The sequence below is a fragment of the Labrus bergylta genome, chromosome 9 (assembly GCF_963930695.1).
Source record: "Labrus bergylta chromosome 9, fLabBer1.1, whole genome shotgun sequence".
In the NCBI taxonomy this organism is placed as follows: Eukaryota; Metazoa; Chordata; class Actinopteri; order Labriformes; family Labridae; genus Labrus; species Labrus bergylta.
In genome coordinates this window covers 27,357,203-27,372,835 of record NC_089203.1, presented here as the reverse complement: position 1 = coordinate 27,372,835, position 15,633 = coordinate 27,357,203, and the positions used below count along the sequence as shown (strand labels likewise).

The window sequence follows — 15,633 nt, the reverse complement described above, 5'->3', positions numbered from 1 at the left end:
GCTAAATGCACAAAGCTTTTCTAAAAACATGAACCACGTTACAGGCTTGATTCTGAGAAAAAAAACAAATAAAGTAGAACAAAGAAATCTAAATATTTGATTTCCTTTTATTAAAGGGTTTCTTTAGTGAGCCTTTTGATTCTGATCTACAAAGCCTTACTACTTTTTCAACTATATTTTAAAAAACCAAACCTGTGGCCTGCGAGCGATTCTAACATGACAAGGCCCGCAAGAAAAAAAGTTCTTCTTTATTCTGGATTCTAAGACCCTCTTCTTGGACTGTTTTTAGACTTTTCTGCCATATCTTTAGTTACTGTAGCTACCTCCCAGAATACGATGGCCTCTTCCTTTAGATCTTGTGAACCAATCACTATCATGGATACACCAGATACAGAAACTCTAAGGATAACTACCAGACATTACAAAGTGTTATCCGACTCTGTGAACTCGTTTGGAAAGGGCTTGAATGTATCAAATGAATGAATGAATGGATATTTTATTTTTGTGTCTGGTCATTTACATGACACATACCACATAATAATAATAACTGAAAATCAACCTAATGTTTCAGGATGTCATTTTAGTCATGAAAGACTCCCCAAATAATAACACAACAAGAGGTGAGATACAACCAATACACACAACGACAAATAAGGTATACACACCAACACAGCCCCAGTACACATAAACAAAACTAATAATAAACTTCATGTTAGTACATCTGTTGTAAAGATCACTATTTGTTTCCTTTCACTTCCTCTCTTTTCCTACTGCACCTCCTTTAGTACACTTCCTGGTTTCTCACTCTCTCCTCTCCCCCTTGATTGGTTGTCGTTTGCACTCTGTCACTAATTAATTAGACTGAATTCACCTGCCTGCTCCTTATTTAAAACTGCACTCCCTTGCACTTGTGTTTTCATCCTCACATGGGGCGGCAGGTCAGCAATGGTGAGGTGGCGGTTACACTATTTTAGTTACTATCTAGTCTGTTTTAATTTGTCCTCAGCACTTTATTTATCTTTATTTCCTTTCAGAGAGGAATGTAATTTGACTTGTTTATTGTACTTATATTATTATTTGTTTTGTCTTTCAGCATGGATGTTCAATCCCATGTGTGTCTTATGTTACCCTTATGATTCACCTAACTGGAAAGAAAATAAACCTGTTACATAAAAATCAAGTTTTGTTCGATTCCTGCATCCTGACCCGAAGCCCCTCATGGTGATAGCACCTCAAATTTGAATCCTTCTTTACAACATCAAAGTTTTCTTTTAATCCAGTTCTTAATCCAACATGTTGCATCATAAATAGAGTCTGAAACTTTATCTGTATTAAGGTACTCTTCTTCTCTTTTCCCATGCTTTGAAAATGTAATCAGACAAAGCACAAACATCATCAATGAGGTTTCACTTCATGAGTTAGAGTGTATCTATTCAAGTCTCACACTCCAGCTTTAAATGACCACTGAACATGCTTTAATGTTCTAGTAGTTTCAACAGAGGATGAACAGGTTAGGCGTGTTTAAGACAGGAGCAACAGAGGTCATCCAGTGATCGAGTCCCTGACAGCAGTCATACAGCATGTCCTCATAATTATACCTTTCATCCAGACACACTCTTTGAAAACATGCTATTCAAGGGACCAGTTTGTTTGAAGCTTCAGTGGTCTGTTCACGGAACAATGGTTGCCACAAAAGCATCACCCGGGTGTTGTGCAACTCAATCAGGCTTATGTGCACGGGGAGACAGCAGGCCCACACATGGACCCTTCACTAGACCTCTTAAAAGGTAATATTCCCAAATTGAATTTTTTTTTCTGCTTATCTTTTTAAGATGGGAGGTGAAAGTGCACTCAAGCATTCACTTCTCCACTCTGGTCCTTCATCATTACGACCTACAAAGCACTACAAGTTGGCACTCTGCACATCACAATCAAGCCTTTTTCTAAAAGTTTGCATGTTAGCTCAAACATGCTGCACAAACAAGACAAGACTGAGCCATTGTTCCGACTCTGCAAGCCAGTCTGAGGCACCTCGGCGAAAACACAGCATGGTGATTTATATTTGCCGGTTAGCTTACTAAGCCCTGGGTGCATAAATAACCAAGTCGATCTCATTTCCTGCCAACACAGTAGCCCTGTGAGATCAGTGGCTGACGGAGGCTGCACTCCTGACTCCTGCTTGTAGTAAGACGTCCTGAAGTGATCTTGAATGTGATTGAGGAGCTGAAGCTTACTGCGTTCAGCGTACATCCCTCCCCACTTTTTGGAGTCAGCTGAATGACCAAAATGCAGCATGTACAGATCGGCTGTAGTCACAGAGAGCTGCACCTTTAGCTCCGAGGCCAGGTGCTCCCAGCTATATTTACTGTGCCCATGTCAACTGGCACTCCACAGGGATTGCTATGATAAGAAAGCTCAGCGAGGCTTAATGTGTTTATTTCAGTCAGACTGTCAGTGTAAACACCTTCTGCCATTCAAACACACTTGAAGGAAGAGTAAAGTTTTGTCATCAGAGTCTTTCTGTGATGATTCCTGAAAGGAAATGTATCTTTGAAGGCAGAATAGAGTCTTATAATTATTGAAATACTGTTCTGCTCAAGGAGACATAAACACATGTGACATCAGATGATCAGATCAAATTAGAGCTGCCTGGAAAAAGCTGACATTTTGAATCAGCAGTTGAGAAGACCCCATTTTTCAGATGAATACTTCGTTAACACAAAGCACTGCAGGAGAAACAGCAGGGTATTCTGTTATCATCAGCGTTCAGTGATAGATTTGTAGTTTTACAATTTATCTTTATGAAAATTATAAGTAAATTGTTTATATCCCTGTACCACAGACAAAGCTAAAAATGTACAAGCACTGTCCTGAAAACAGTCCTTGTGGCATGTTTGGCCATGCTTCATTATCTCTAATCAGCAGCGAGTACTGCCCCTGTGTCACCAATTTAATCAGAACTACCCGTGCCAGCTCTCAGTGGAAGTGGGTCATCGTCCAGTGTGTTTCAGTTGCTTACTCGTGTGTTTTCAACGCAGCCATATTGATCCCAACTGCACAATGCAATGGGAATAAAAAGCCACACAACTGCGCCTGCATGATTCATACATTCAGCAGCAAACCTGACGACAAACAGCCATACAAAAAACAGAAACTTGGAAAGCAGCATCGGGCTGCAGTGGTCCAAACAAAACATGTCAGGGGGAGTTTTGACTGACAGAGATTGAGATGCAATCAATGGGCCTGACAAAGAAGTGATGCACAGCGTCACACTCTCTTTCAGTTTCGGCAGCAGTCTGATCTGGCAGATGTTGAAAGACCTGTCAGAGGTTTCTCCAAAGAAGAGAATCATCTCTTTGTTTCATGTGCACACACACTTACGTGATGCATACACAAGGGCATGAATCAACCCAAAAAATGCACATACAGTGTAAACACATGCACACAAGCCCATGCAAGCACACATTTTATCTAATGTCATAATCTGCAGACTTGTTGTAGTGTTTCATATAAACACAAATTCCAGTCAGCACAATACACACAGGCACAAGTAGCACTGCCTGTTCACATCAGCACAAAACAATCATCTAAGAAACTAAGCGATATTGAAAACATCCATGCAACACCCTCTTTTTACTTCCACATCCAGTCTGTGGTGAATCACACCTTTAGCAAAAAACCAGCAAAGCCCAATTGTACTGCAGCTCCTTCACCTCTTAATATGTGATGAGCTGCAGAGATAGCTGATATCAAATCGTAGTCCTTAACACTGAGAGACTGCAGGCCAAATCCATAGTGTGGTAGCAAACGGTAGCAGCAGGTCCTGGCTGAAGCGCCGGCTTCTCGGAGTTTGTGAGTAGTTTGCTGCTGCTGCTGGCTCATATGACTGAGAGTCCCTGTGTGCAGTCAGCTAAACGAGCTAGCAGCTCAGGCCGGCTCTGCGGCTCGACTTGTTAACTTGCACAGTGCACAGCAGCATCACAGAGAGAAGGGGGGGGGGGGGAGCGCTTTGACTGCAGAGTGGGCAGGGCTAGCATTATGTGTTCTACTTCTTAAAGCAGCCTTTATTAGAAAAAGGAGGAGGGTGTTTGAGGTGTATTTGGACATAAATAGACATCACTAAGACTTTTAAATGAGAATAATTAGAAGGTAGACAGAACAACAAATACTCAGAGAATGAAACCAGGGGGGATAGAGAGAACTAAACCAGAGGGAACATGCAGAGAGAGAAGATGAAGGATATTTAAATTCTATAAGAAATAAATAATAATAAAATTAAAGAACATTGATGCGTTGTTACCATGTTTCCTTTCAGGGTTTTATTTTGTATTTTTTAGCCAAACTCTATCCCCAATCACTGACTGTCATTGAAGACAGTGCCCCCTACCATCTTGACACTGTATTTTAAAACACTTCAGCTGACAGGTGAAACATTAGCATGTAGCGTTTTGATGCATTGCATGTATAGATAAAACGTTTTTTAAATTATTTATTGTGCTTCAAGCCATCTTTTGAGTTTATTGTCCATTGTTATGACACCTGAATTTACTCCCAGGATTAATTAAGTCTTTCTGATTCTGATGACGACAACAATAAGGCCCAGTGTCCACCTTTTTTTTACGACATTGTGCCTTTCTTTTTAGAACTTTTTAGAAAGGCGCTGTAGATGTCATTGCCGCTATTTTCAAAATGTTTAATCTTTCCTGTATGGAAGACAATGTGGAAGACATTTTGTACCCATATAACCTTTGTTTCACGTCTGCTCGGGTTAAAACAATCTCAAATAAAAAACACCCAGCAAAACGCAACCCCACCGTGACGGTCATACAGTGAGTATATCATATTTAAATATCTGGTAGAGGACAACATAGACTGAATAAAAAGTAGAAAAGCAAGAAATTGTGAACCTAGTATAGCTTCAGACACTTCACTGAAATCATTAGAGTAGGTCGTGACTAATACATAACATATCAGTCGACTGTAAAGTGAACTGGTAGAGCTGCAAAAGTTTTGGCTGCAGAAACACCAGACCATAATAGCAAGTTTCCATCTAAACACGTATTTAGCACACAAACAAATCATCCCACTTTGACCCAGAAGCATCACTTACATTCTTCAGCTTTCGGCTGCAGTCACTTCCCCTAAAAGAGAGAGAGAGAGAAGGTAAGACTTCTGGTGTTATTTAATGAAACAAGTTACATAAATATATCAGCAGACAACTTTCAACTAACAAACACCCACACACATCCATGCTGCCAAAACAGAACTTCCTGCTTATTTAGAGGCATCTAAACTGGCTTGACCACGAATGTAGAGAACTAAACAGTCTAACAGAGTTACAGTTTGTTGTGTGGTACTTTATTTCAATGGCTGCACTTTGTAATCTAATATATAAACTTCACAGATGAGAATATTTGTTTAAATTCATTTAGAGAGCCTCGAGAGAAAGACAAGAGCAGACATCAGTCACGGTTGTGGACTGACTGCCAAATGATCCCCGTGAGGTGGAGGGAAGAAAACACCACAGCAGCAGCCACTTAGCGCCACAGACGTAGCCAAAATGAAAAGATGTGTCTTGCGGGTCACCACCTAAAGCTATAAACGGGAAGTTGAACTGACCACAATAGACACTTGTGTGTTGTGAATATAAACATCCCTCTAGGCCAGGGGTCGACAACCTTTTCTACCAAAAGAGTCTTTTTTACCCGCAGCTGCTCACAAAAAAAAACAAAAAAAAACATCTGAAACTTTCAATGGAGTTTATGCATCCTCTTTAAGACCATTCACATTACTAATATATTTAAATGATTTATATTTTGCCAAATTACATGCAACAACGTTCTTGAACCCTGACAACTTTCGGGGTTAAAGGCAGCACCCTGCAGATCTGTGCGCTCGCCGCTCACCTTTCTCTTCAGTCAGCCCTGATCTCAGATTAGTTTTTGAGGTCAGAGTTTGGATGCTCTGATATTTTATTAAATGTTTCTTTCATGGGGCGCGCTGGTGGTGCAGTGGTTAGGGCGCGGTGGTTGCACAGTGGTTAGGGCGCGCGTCCCATGTGTTGAGACTCTCATCTCGAGCGGTAGGCCTGGGTTCACTTCCACCCGTGGCCCCTTTCCACATGTCATTCTCCACTCTCTCTCTCCCTGGTTTCCAACTCTATCCACTGTCCTCTCTCCGCATTAAAGGCACAAAAAGCCCAAAAATAAATCTTTAAAAAAAAAATGTTTCTTTCATGTTCTCCTGGTCTGTGAAAGTCTCCCACAACTTACAATTTGCTGAGCCGCCACAAAACTTGCAGCAGTCGTGGAGTTAAATGGAGTTAAATTAATCTGTTTCTGAAAAGTAGATTCACTCTGCTCTGCTTCCTGCAGCAGTGAAGAAATCATTCTCTCTCTCTCTCTCTCTCTCTCTCTCTCTCTCTCTCTTTCCAAGGCGGATCGGATCCCACAATGCATTGTGTTTGTTCGAGAGAATTTGCAATCTAATTTCTGACAACAGATCGCCTCCTGGGAAAGGACAAACTCTGAGCCGTTGAGGCAGGATATGACGCACATTTACGTTGAAGACAAATGAATCAATAATAACAGTAGCCTCTTAATTTAATGAAGGGACAAAAATCAAAATCTTTCACATTTAAAAAAAAGCCACAGGGAGCCACAGGAGAGGGGCAAAAGGCTTACATGTGGCTCCGGAGCCGCGGGTTGCCGACCCCCGCTCTCATCTAATAAAAGAGATTTGGCAAAACCAGAGAAATAACTCCACAACAAGAGAGGGAAACTTTTAGACTTGGACACCTGTGTTAGACTAAACTTAAGAAAAACCTTCATATCACCTCTGTTCACGGCGGGGAAGGCTGTTTTGGTGATGTGTTTGATATGTTGGTCAAAGGAGAGGGTTTGATCGAAGATGACACCCAGGTTAAATCAGATTTATAAATTAATTAAGACTTCACGATTAGTTTAAATTCAGAGTTCTCATTAGACACAGAGAAAATGAATAAAGTCCCCTCAGTAGTCTGGAGAGAAAGAAGTGTTTCAGTTTTGCAGCATTAGAACTGCATATCAATGGGCGCTACATTGACTTGAGTATCCCGGTTATGAGCATCGTCCCGGTTTTGATCATATTTGGGGTTAACATGTTTATGTGGTACACAATGCAGAAAATAAAAGAGGGTAAGGTTTCTTTAATGTCTGATAAAAGCTAAAACAACATCTGCTAAAAAGAGTTGTATTGATAGAAAAGAGGAAATATTGACTCATGTATTTTTTCTCTTTTTTAACAGTGTACATTATGGGACTGTTTATGACTACTTTCCAAAGCCCGAGGGTCCCAAACCCCCGACTCATTCAACACACAGGTGACGCCCGGATTAGAGTTTGGTGAGTTTTCCATGACAGCAGTGACATGACAAAGAGGGGAGTGAAAGACGAGTCGATCAAGGTGAAAGAAAGCTGGAGGGTTCTGTTAACCTCCCTCTCTTCCTCCCAATCATCCTCTTTTTTTTTTCTGAGCTGACTAAATAAACAGAGTGACAGGTTTCCTTTCTCTACCGAGACCTTGAAGAAACAGATTCCACAACATATTACATCATCATTTGGTCTCTGCTCCTCGTCTCCCTAACAGTCAGATTTCTTCAAGTCATTTAAGTCCTATCAGTCTGAAACTGAAAGATTGATGTCGTGGAATAAGTATTTCCAAACTGTGTTTTGATGCAGGGCAACCAGCTTGTTTGTTTTTAATCACAAAAAATGTCAATACAGCTGTGGAAACTCAACATTCAGAAAGAAACCGCTTGAACATGTCCTAGGCAGGCTGCATGTTATGTGAGTGCAAACAAGTATTGATATTATTATTAACCTTGGTTTTGAATGTCTTGCTGACAGTAAAGAGCAATAGCATCTCATTACTTGATCATTAATGAAGTCCTGGTGGACCTCTGCTTCTGGAGGACTTCTCTTTTTCACCCACTGAGACAAACTGATTTGAATTAGTTTTTAATTCTTTGCATCATGAAATCTCTCATCTTTGTGTGATTTCCTTTAGAACGGAATACAAACACAGTTTCATTAATTCTTCCTGGTAAACTGTAACTTCTCTTGAAACCGATCTGTTTCCATCAACACTCAAAGGAGCGGGAGATATTTCCGGCATGAGCTCATAGTGTACCTGAACCTGCCTGTCAAAAGCAATTCTCTAGATGAGTAAACACCTGTCCAGAGACTCGGGGGGGGGGGGGGAGTCCCGATTCGGCTTCCCGTCATGGGTACAAGCTGCAAGGAAAAAAGCATCCTGTCCGACAGAGGATTACATAACAATTGGAAATAGCAGAGGGCTGCCAAGATAATGACACCAAAGTTTCCTTTTCAGACTTCAGATGGATGACATCTCGAGAGAGATTCATATTGTTCAATGTGATGTATTTCCCTCAACAGAAAAAGGCAATCTATAAAGGCTAAGATGAAGATTTGCTTCGCTTTGCTTTTCCAGACATGGAAAATGTCAAAAAACAGAAGAATAACCATTTACTACATGAAACATCTTACAATCTGTAATCGTTTGTGTAAATACATCATTCTGTCTTCTATAGATCAGATACCAAAAGTGCAACTGGCTCTGGTTTGTACTCAAGTGGTTCCTGTTCTGTTTTCTCATTTTGAGGTCACTTCGATATAAAGTTTTACTCTTCTTTTAGGTGAAGAGTTTGTCTTCCTATTGTTGTTTGTTGTTTGTTGTGTTGATATTGTGGGATAGTTTCTGTATTTAAAAGTCAGTATGAGCCTGACCGTCCTCAGAGAACAACTGTAATGTCTTCTCTCTGTGCCTCACAATAAGCTTTTCTGACTCATCACACCGGATTTCTACTTATTCCTTATTATTCCTGATAATTACATTCCTGTTTCTTGAGCTGTTGTGACAAAAAAATGTGCCCCATGGGGGATCAATTAAGTGTATCTTTATCTTTATTCAGAGAACTAGCAAATCTCATATTTTTTGGAAGAAATTTATCTCACAAACTAAATCCTGTGAAAAAAAATGTTGTATTGCAAAATGTAAAAGCAAAAAGTTGGTAGGAGAGAAAGAAGGAATACACTTTGCAAGCTGCCTGACACAACATCATCCTACAAGTAATAAATCACAAAGCTTTTTACCAACCACTTAATCATCACTTCTCAAACACAAACTGAAGCCAAGCAGCATCACTTCTTCTCTGCTGCCGTGGGCTTCTACATCAAGAATAAACACTCTGCAATTCAAAGAAAGTTCTGCATCCCTCTCTCAAACTGTTTGGACGTTTGAGTCAGTACACCTTCATAGGTCAGTCTGATAGAATAGGATACAGTAAATCTTTTAAAGGGCAGTGATGAACAGTAGCTTGAGCACACAAATTGTTAATTTGAATTTGTCATTTGACCATCAGTAAAAAAAAAAAAAGTGACCCAACAAACGTAAACGTCATAACTACGGTAACAGAGGATTAGCTATTTGTTCCAAAAAAGGCAGAAAATCCAGTTTAAGCAAAAAAGGACATTAAGAACATGACCTTGGAATGAGCATCTTAGGACCAGTTTAAAAACATTTTAAAGACCAAACATGAGACAATCTGGGAAATAACTGGAATTAAAATAATGTAAAGTCAGAAGAATGTTTACTCTTATAAACTTGCAGCCTGCTCAGAAACAAAGTGTGCACACATGAAACAACACACACACACACACACACACACACACACACACACACACACACACACACACACACACACACACACACACACACACACACACACACACACACACACACACACACACACACACAGCAGTGTTTTCAAAGAATCCTTGTCCTGCCAGAACCAGTCTTGCAGCTCCTCTTGGGACCGGCTAAGATAAGAGTTCTCTCTCTCTCTCTCTCTCTCTCTCTCTCTCTCTCTCTCTCTCTCTCTCTCTCTCTCTCTCTCTCTCTCTCTCTCTCTCTCTCTCTCCTCCTGCAGCACCTTTCACCGTGTTGATGCACAACCATGAGGACAGCACATGCTTACACAGCGACACACCCACACATTTACATAAACACATACTGTATATATAAAAACATGCACTTGGCTTTGTTACCAAGCAACAAAGGAGCCGTGGTTGAGCGAGTGATGTAGACCTTTTTGTGTTTTGTTTGGACAGAGACCAGTTGTGTCTAACAGATAAGCTGTTGTTGCCTCACTGACACACGCTTTATAAACTTCCATTGACTCTCAGTTATTTATTTACGTTGGCAGTGAACCGGCCGATTGTTCCATGCAGAGAATGACGGACAGGGTGACTGACGGAGAGTGACACTTAAAGAAGCACACAGCCAGTGATACTGACAAAGTCATTTATTAACACACAATTCAAGTGGTCCATCCACTAGAAACACACACGCCCTCATTCATAACTTAGTTTTCTATAACATGCATAAAGCTCAAGATCAGCTGCTAACTCACAAGGAAACTCTTTATTTAAAAAATGCCTTCATTGTCATGAGCGATCTTAAAATAAACTCAGACACGAGTCGTCAACTGCTGCTCCCAAGGTCAAGCTTAAACTATGAACATCAAATTTCAGGGAAACAGGGAGAATATTCAGTTCCCTGGGTAAAGTGAGTAACACTTTCTTCTAAAGGCCCTGACACACCAAGGAGATCGTCGGCCGTCGGTACTACTTGGACCGTCGATGAGCGATCGTCGCCCTAGTTTTTGCGGTGTGTGTCCAGCTCCGTTGCGACCCGTCGGCCCCTGTCCACCTTTTTTTCAGCCGATTCGACATGTTGAATCAGCATGAGGAATCTCTGGATTTTTTTCCCTCCCTCGTGTTGTTTTTTGTTCCTGTCAGCAGTTCACTGTACAGAGTTCATTTTCTAGAACATTCCTGTTTAAAAAAAACTCCCTTTTGCACTATTTAAGACGAGAGAGAATATATGTTGCATTGAAGGCAGCGAGCAGCGTTGAACTGCTAGTCTAACAACGATGATTTTAAATGTATTTTAAATATGTAAACTAAACCCTTTTTTTTATTGGCTGTTCGGAGGTTTCATGTAACTCCAGCTCTCCTCACAGGTTCAGTAAAGCCCCTTGAGCATGACGCTGTAGTACCCATGCTTTCACCCATTAGTGCTGTTTCTCCTTAATGGTCGTCTTGCTCTTCTTTTCTTTTTCCACTAAAAGACCAAGGGGCTGACAACGCCAGCGCCATTTTCAACTTTTTATCAGACATTATTCTCCATTAGAAGTACCTATGTTGTGAGTGGTGACCGACAAATGGTCTTCTCGTATCATAACAACGGACTACCGCCGCCTGTTATTTCCTCTCACGCATGCATAGAACGTATACGTGGTGGTTGGTTGTCGGCTGTTGGCCGCCCTCTATTTCAGCTCTGCTCAGAACAGGCTGTTTCTGTGTCTGTACCTTTAAATATGTAAATGAGCTGTGTCTGACCACGCCCCCTCTCTGGAAGGGCTTGGGTGTACTCGGTCTTTCTCGCTCCATGTCCTATTGTTTACGGTGAGAAGGCAGACTCAGAGGGCAGAACAAACACCTAGCTGTGGGAGTGTCACCCACCTGGGGGAGGGGCTACTGCCCTTTGTGATGTCATAGATCGGACAAGGAAATGAAATTTAAAAGAAGCCTCTTGAACAGTAAATTAACAGATATATTTATTTTTGTGTTAGTACATTATTTAATATAAAAATAATGAATGAAAAAGGGTTGTTACCCAAGTCTGTCTCTTTGTTAATGTTTATACATCTTCAAATAATAGTAAAAGTTATTTCCTTTACTAGATCCTTCTTTAAAAAAAAAAACACAACTGTGGGTCCAGAAGCGTGAATGAAATAAATAAATAAACAAACAAACAGCCATTGAGTAATAAAAAAAACCCACTAAAGCTTTGGTTCTTACTTGACGGTGGGGCGTGTCGACGTGTCCTGCAGGTCTCCAGGGTCGAACAGCTGGGAGCCTTTCAGTCCCAACTCCTCACAGCCACGCAGAAACACACTGAGGTTGTCCTGCACAGAACACACACACACACACACACACACACACACACACACACACACACACACACACACACATTATCACCAGGATATATTGACGTTGGCAGAGGCTCAAGGCAAAGTGAGGTCAGGTCGTAAAAGTGCTGCTCAAGGTCTTAACTCAAACACAACAAAGACGCACACTTTCTTTTGTTCTGACTCAGTTTAAATCATACAGAAACTAACTACTATACAGGCTGCAAAGAAAAACAAGTTTGACTTATTTGTACACATCATTAATTCAAACACACCAACAAACTCACAGCTGATGAATTAACCCTATACACACACACACACACACACACACACACTATAATTACACACTCAGTACACAGTATCCTAATCTTAAACTTATACTTGACATAATCCAAATACTGATAGGAATGCACATTATTGAATTTTGGCTGGTATCTAATATGACATTATGTCTTGACTTACTGCATATACATATTTATTTACATATTTATCCTCTTGATATAAAAAAGGATTTTAAGTCTCTTTTGCCCGTCTTCTATTCACCATCATCTTCCCTTTTCACCATCTTTCAGACGCGTACCACCACCTAAGGTTATCAAAAATGTCCAATACTTTTCGATGCCACATGGTTTGAAACTTTGCAATCTCCATTTTTTCATCATCAAGAGTATCAAAAGGAACTAAAGCATTAAAAAAACTACAGAAGTTCAGACATTACTTTTAACCAAAAGCTGCTGCGAGAGGAAGACAGAGAGCGCCGTCTCAGTTGCATGAATACTTTCCCTATCGAAACATGGCCAACGTATTTGTGCAATTTAGACAGTGTGCAGAAGTTCACCTGCATTTTCTTCGTAATAAAAAAAAGAATTGCCCAATATTTGGTGCCTAGTACTTCTATTCTTTTTGTTTGAAACCAGTGTATGGTTTGATTTTGACTCGTATTATATACAAGTTTAAAGTTCTAGTATTGTGACAACATCCAGACAACCACCTGCTGCATTATGTTTTTAATCAAATGAATAAAGATCTAATGATAGTCCAAGGCTTGCAATGCATTCTTACAAATAATGTGAGACTTTATCGATCTGTTAAGGTTTGTGTCCACAGAAGTCCTGTGAGCGCTTTAGTTTCAGAGCACTAATTGTTGCTAAGTTACGAGCCTTAACTTCTGCATCCCTCAGTCGTGACTGGTCCGTCTGTTTGAATCGCTCCATGGGCTTCAAATCTTCCTTTATTCAAGGAAACATCTCCAAGAAACATGAAAACAATGTAAAGGAATCATGTACCCTCGATGAGATGAGTCAGATTATCTTATCGTCTGCCACTGATGTTGACAAAGCTGATATCAGAAGTCCCGCCCCTTCTCAATTCTGTTCTGGTCAGTGAGGGTAAATATGGAATCAGTTTAGTATTGAAAACGAGCGCTGACAGTGAAAAAACGCTGTCTGTGGACACAGGTCCTTGTTGACAAATATGTTCACTTTGGGCCAATAGATATGTTATTGTAATAAAAGGCTTCACTGTCAGGTATCTAGGATGTGCTAATATCAATCTTTATCAAAACAAAACATCAGACCTATGAAGGTAGTTCTATGTCATGTACAATAATGTGTTCAATGTAAAGGAATGACACCTTTAACAGGTTTAAGAGAACTCTCTACTCAACTAACTTCATTTGAGGTACTTTATTTTTAGTACACACACACACTTTCTCACACACACAGAAATGCGGATCTTTCAAGGTTTCGGTTGGATAAACATCACACACACTTTGTCCAGGGAAGCTGAAGTACACCTGCATGAAGTTAAAAGGGTCCAAGAAACTTATTAAACAAGGATTCATTATTCTCTTTTGCCTTCATAAAAACCCACAAAGGAATAAATAGAACATGAAAATCAGGATACCTGCTAGACGGAAACATGACACCAACAGGTTGTTGTGACCAGCTCTCTCATACGTCTCCTCTCTCAGATTACTCCAACTTTCACACTACACGTTTTCCCTCCTTCAAGTGTCTCCTGCTTCCTTTTTCTCTCCTCCTCCACCTGTGCCACTCAACCGTTTTCCTCTCTTCTCCTCTGCCTTTTGCTCTCTCCTCATCTCAGTCCGACTCTTTGTTGGATGCAACCTGAGCTGAGCTCTCCTCTCCTGTTCCCAGGTTCTCTCTCTCTCTCTCTTTGTCTCTACATCTCTCAGATAAAGCCCTTCCTCTCTCTCTCTCTCTCTCTCTCTCTCTCTCTCTCTCTCTCTCTCTCTCTCTCTCTTACGGGTGTCAACATCTCCTTTCCACCCTGATTATCCAAAGCGTTCTTTCTTCATCTATCTCAGACGACAAAACACAAATATACAACGCATTTGTATAAATAAAACACATTATTTTTTTACATATTCTTTCTCATAATTGCTCGGATAAACATATCAACTGGATTTATTTATTTGTATGTATGCACTGGCTGGTGTAGGAACACATGCACTCTACTTGGAAACACTTGTTCTCATGATCCTTTCCCATCTGTTACAAAACACCCCATCTGAACCCACCCTGCAGCTTCCTGTGTTTTTGGGACAGAGCCATCTCTGCGCTCCTGGTGAGGCAAACCCACCCGCCCACACACACACACACACACACACACACACACACACACACACACACACACACACACACACACACACACACACACACACACACACACACACACACACACACACACACACACACCAAACACACAAGGCCATCTCTTCTTTTGACAGTTCTACTCCAGGGAGGACACGCCTACAGTGGGATTAACTGGGTCTCATTCACACACTGCAGGGAAAGGTCATATCTGACCTCAACAAAAAAGTTTAGTTGAGTTGCAGTTCATGAAAAAAGAGTGTGGGTCTATTCAATAATATGTTCCAGGGAAAAGAAATAAACAGTCAGACGGACCCATAGAGCATGTTTGAAAATACAACACATATACTTCTAATAGTAAACACAAAGAAGGAACTGTTGAGAAGCTGCAGCCAGGAGCTGAATTGGAATCTGTTGGCGTTCACAACAACTTTAGTTTTAGGGAAAATGTAACTCTATAACTTTTGCAGGTCAACGACATAACCTCCACACGGACTGGAATCACAAACACGGAAATAAACAACAAGGCAACAACAGATTAAACAGGATCGTTATTCAGTAGCAACTTGCGTAACGGAAAGCAGGATAATTTACAGGGTGTTAGAGGTGTGTGTGTGTGTGTGTGTGTGTGTGTGTGTGTGTGTGTGTGTGTGTGTGTGTGTGTTTGTGGTGGTTTGCAGGTCACTGCCACAGGAAACTGGGCGTCAACCGCAAAGAATGACTGACGGCTGAATGTGGTTGTTTATTGTTTTTTCTTAAACGATCGAGAGCGACAGGGTGACTCTAACACAAAGCGTCAGTTGAAGTCATAATACAATTTGGAGAAAGTCATTCCTGCAGTGCTGAAGTTAAAATCATTAAGGGCCATCTAAATGATGTGCCATTGAAAATCCAGTTAAAACATACGATTAGTTTAAAATGAAAAGTTGAAGGATTATTGAGGATTAGCAGTCAATAAAAGTGTATAAAATACCAACAGCTTAA

General features: G+C 40.7%; 1 protein-coding gene across 1 annotated transcript in view; it reads right to left on the bottom strand.

Annotated features, from left to right (window-relative positions):
• LOC109998244 (LIM and calponin homology domains-containing protein 1) overlaps window positions 1-15,633 on the bottom strand; it is a 100,266-nt gene that overhangs the window by 42,214 nt on the left and 42,419 nt on the right. Inside the window, exons 4-5 of the mRNA XM_065959067.1 lie at window positions 11,925-12,031; window positions 5,111-5,141 (exon numbers count right to left, since the gene is read on the bottom strand). Of these exons, the coding sequence (XP_065815139.1) occupies window positions 5,111-5,141; window positions 11,925-12,031 (138 nt within the window). The remainder of the gene's footprint in view (window positions 1-5,110; window positions 5,142-11,924; window positions 12,032-15,633) is intronic.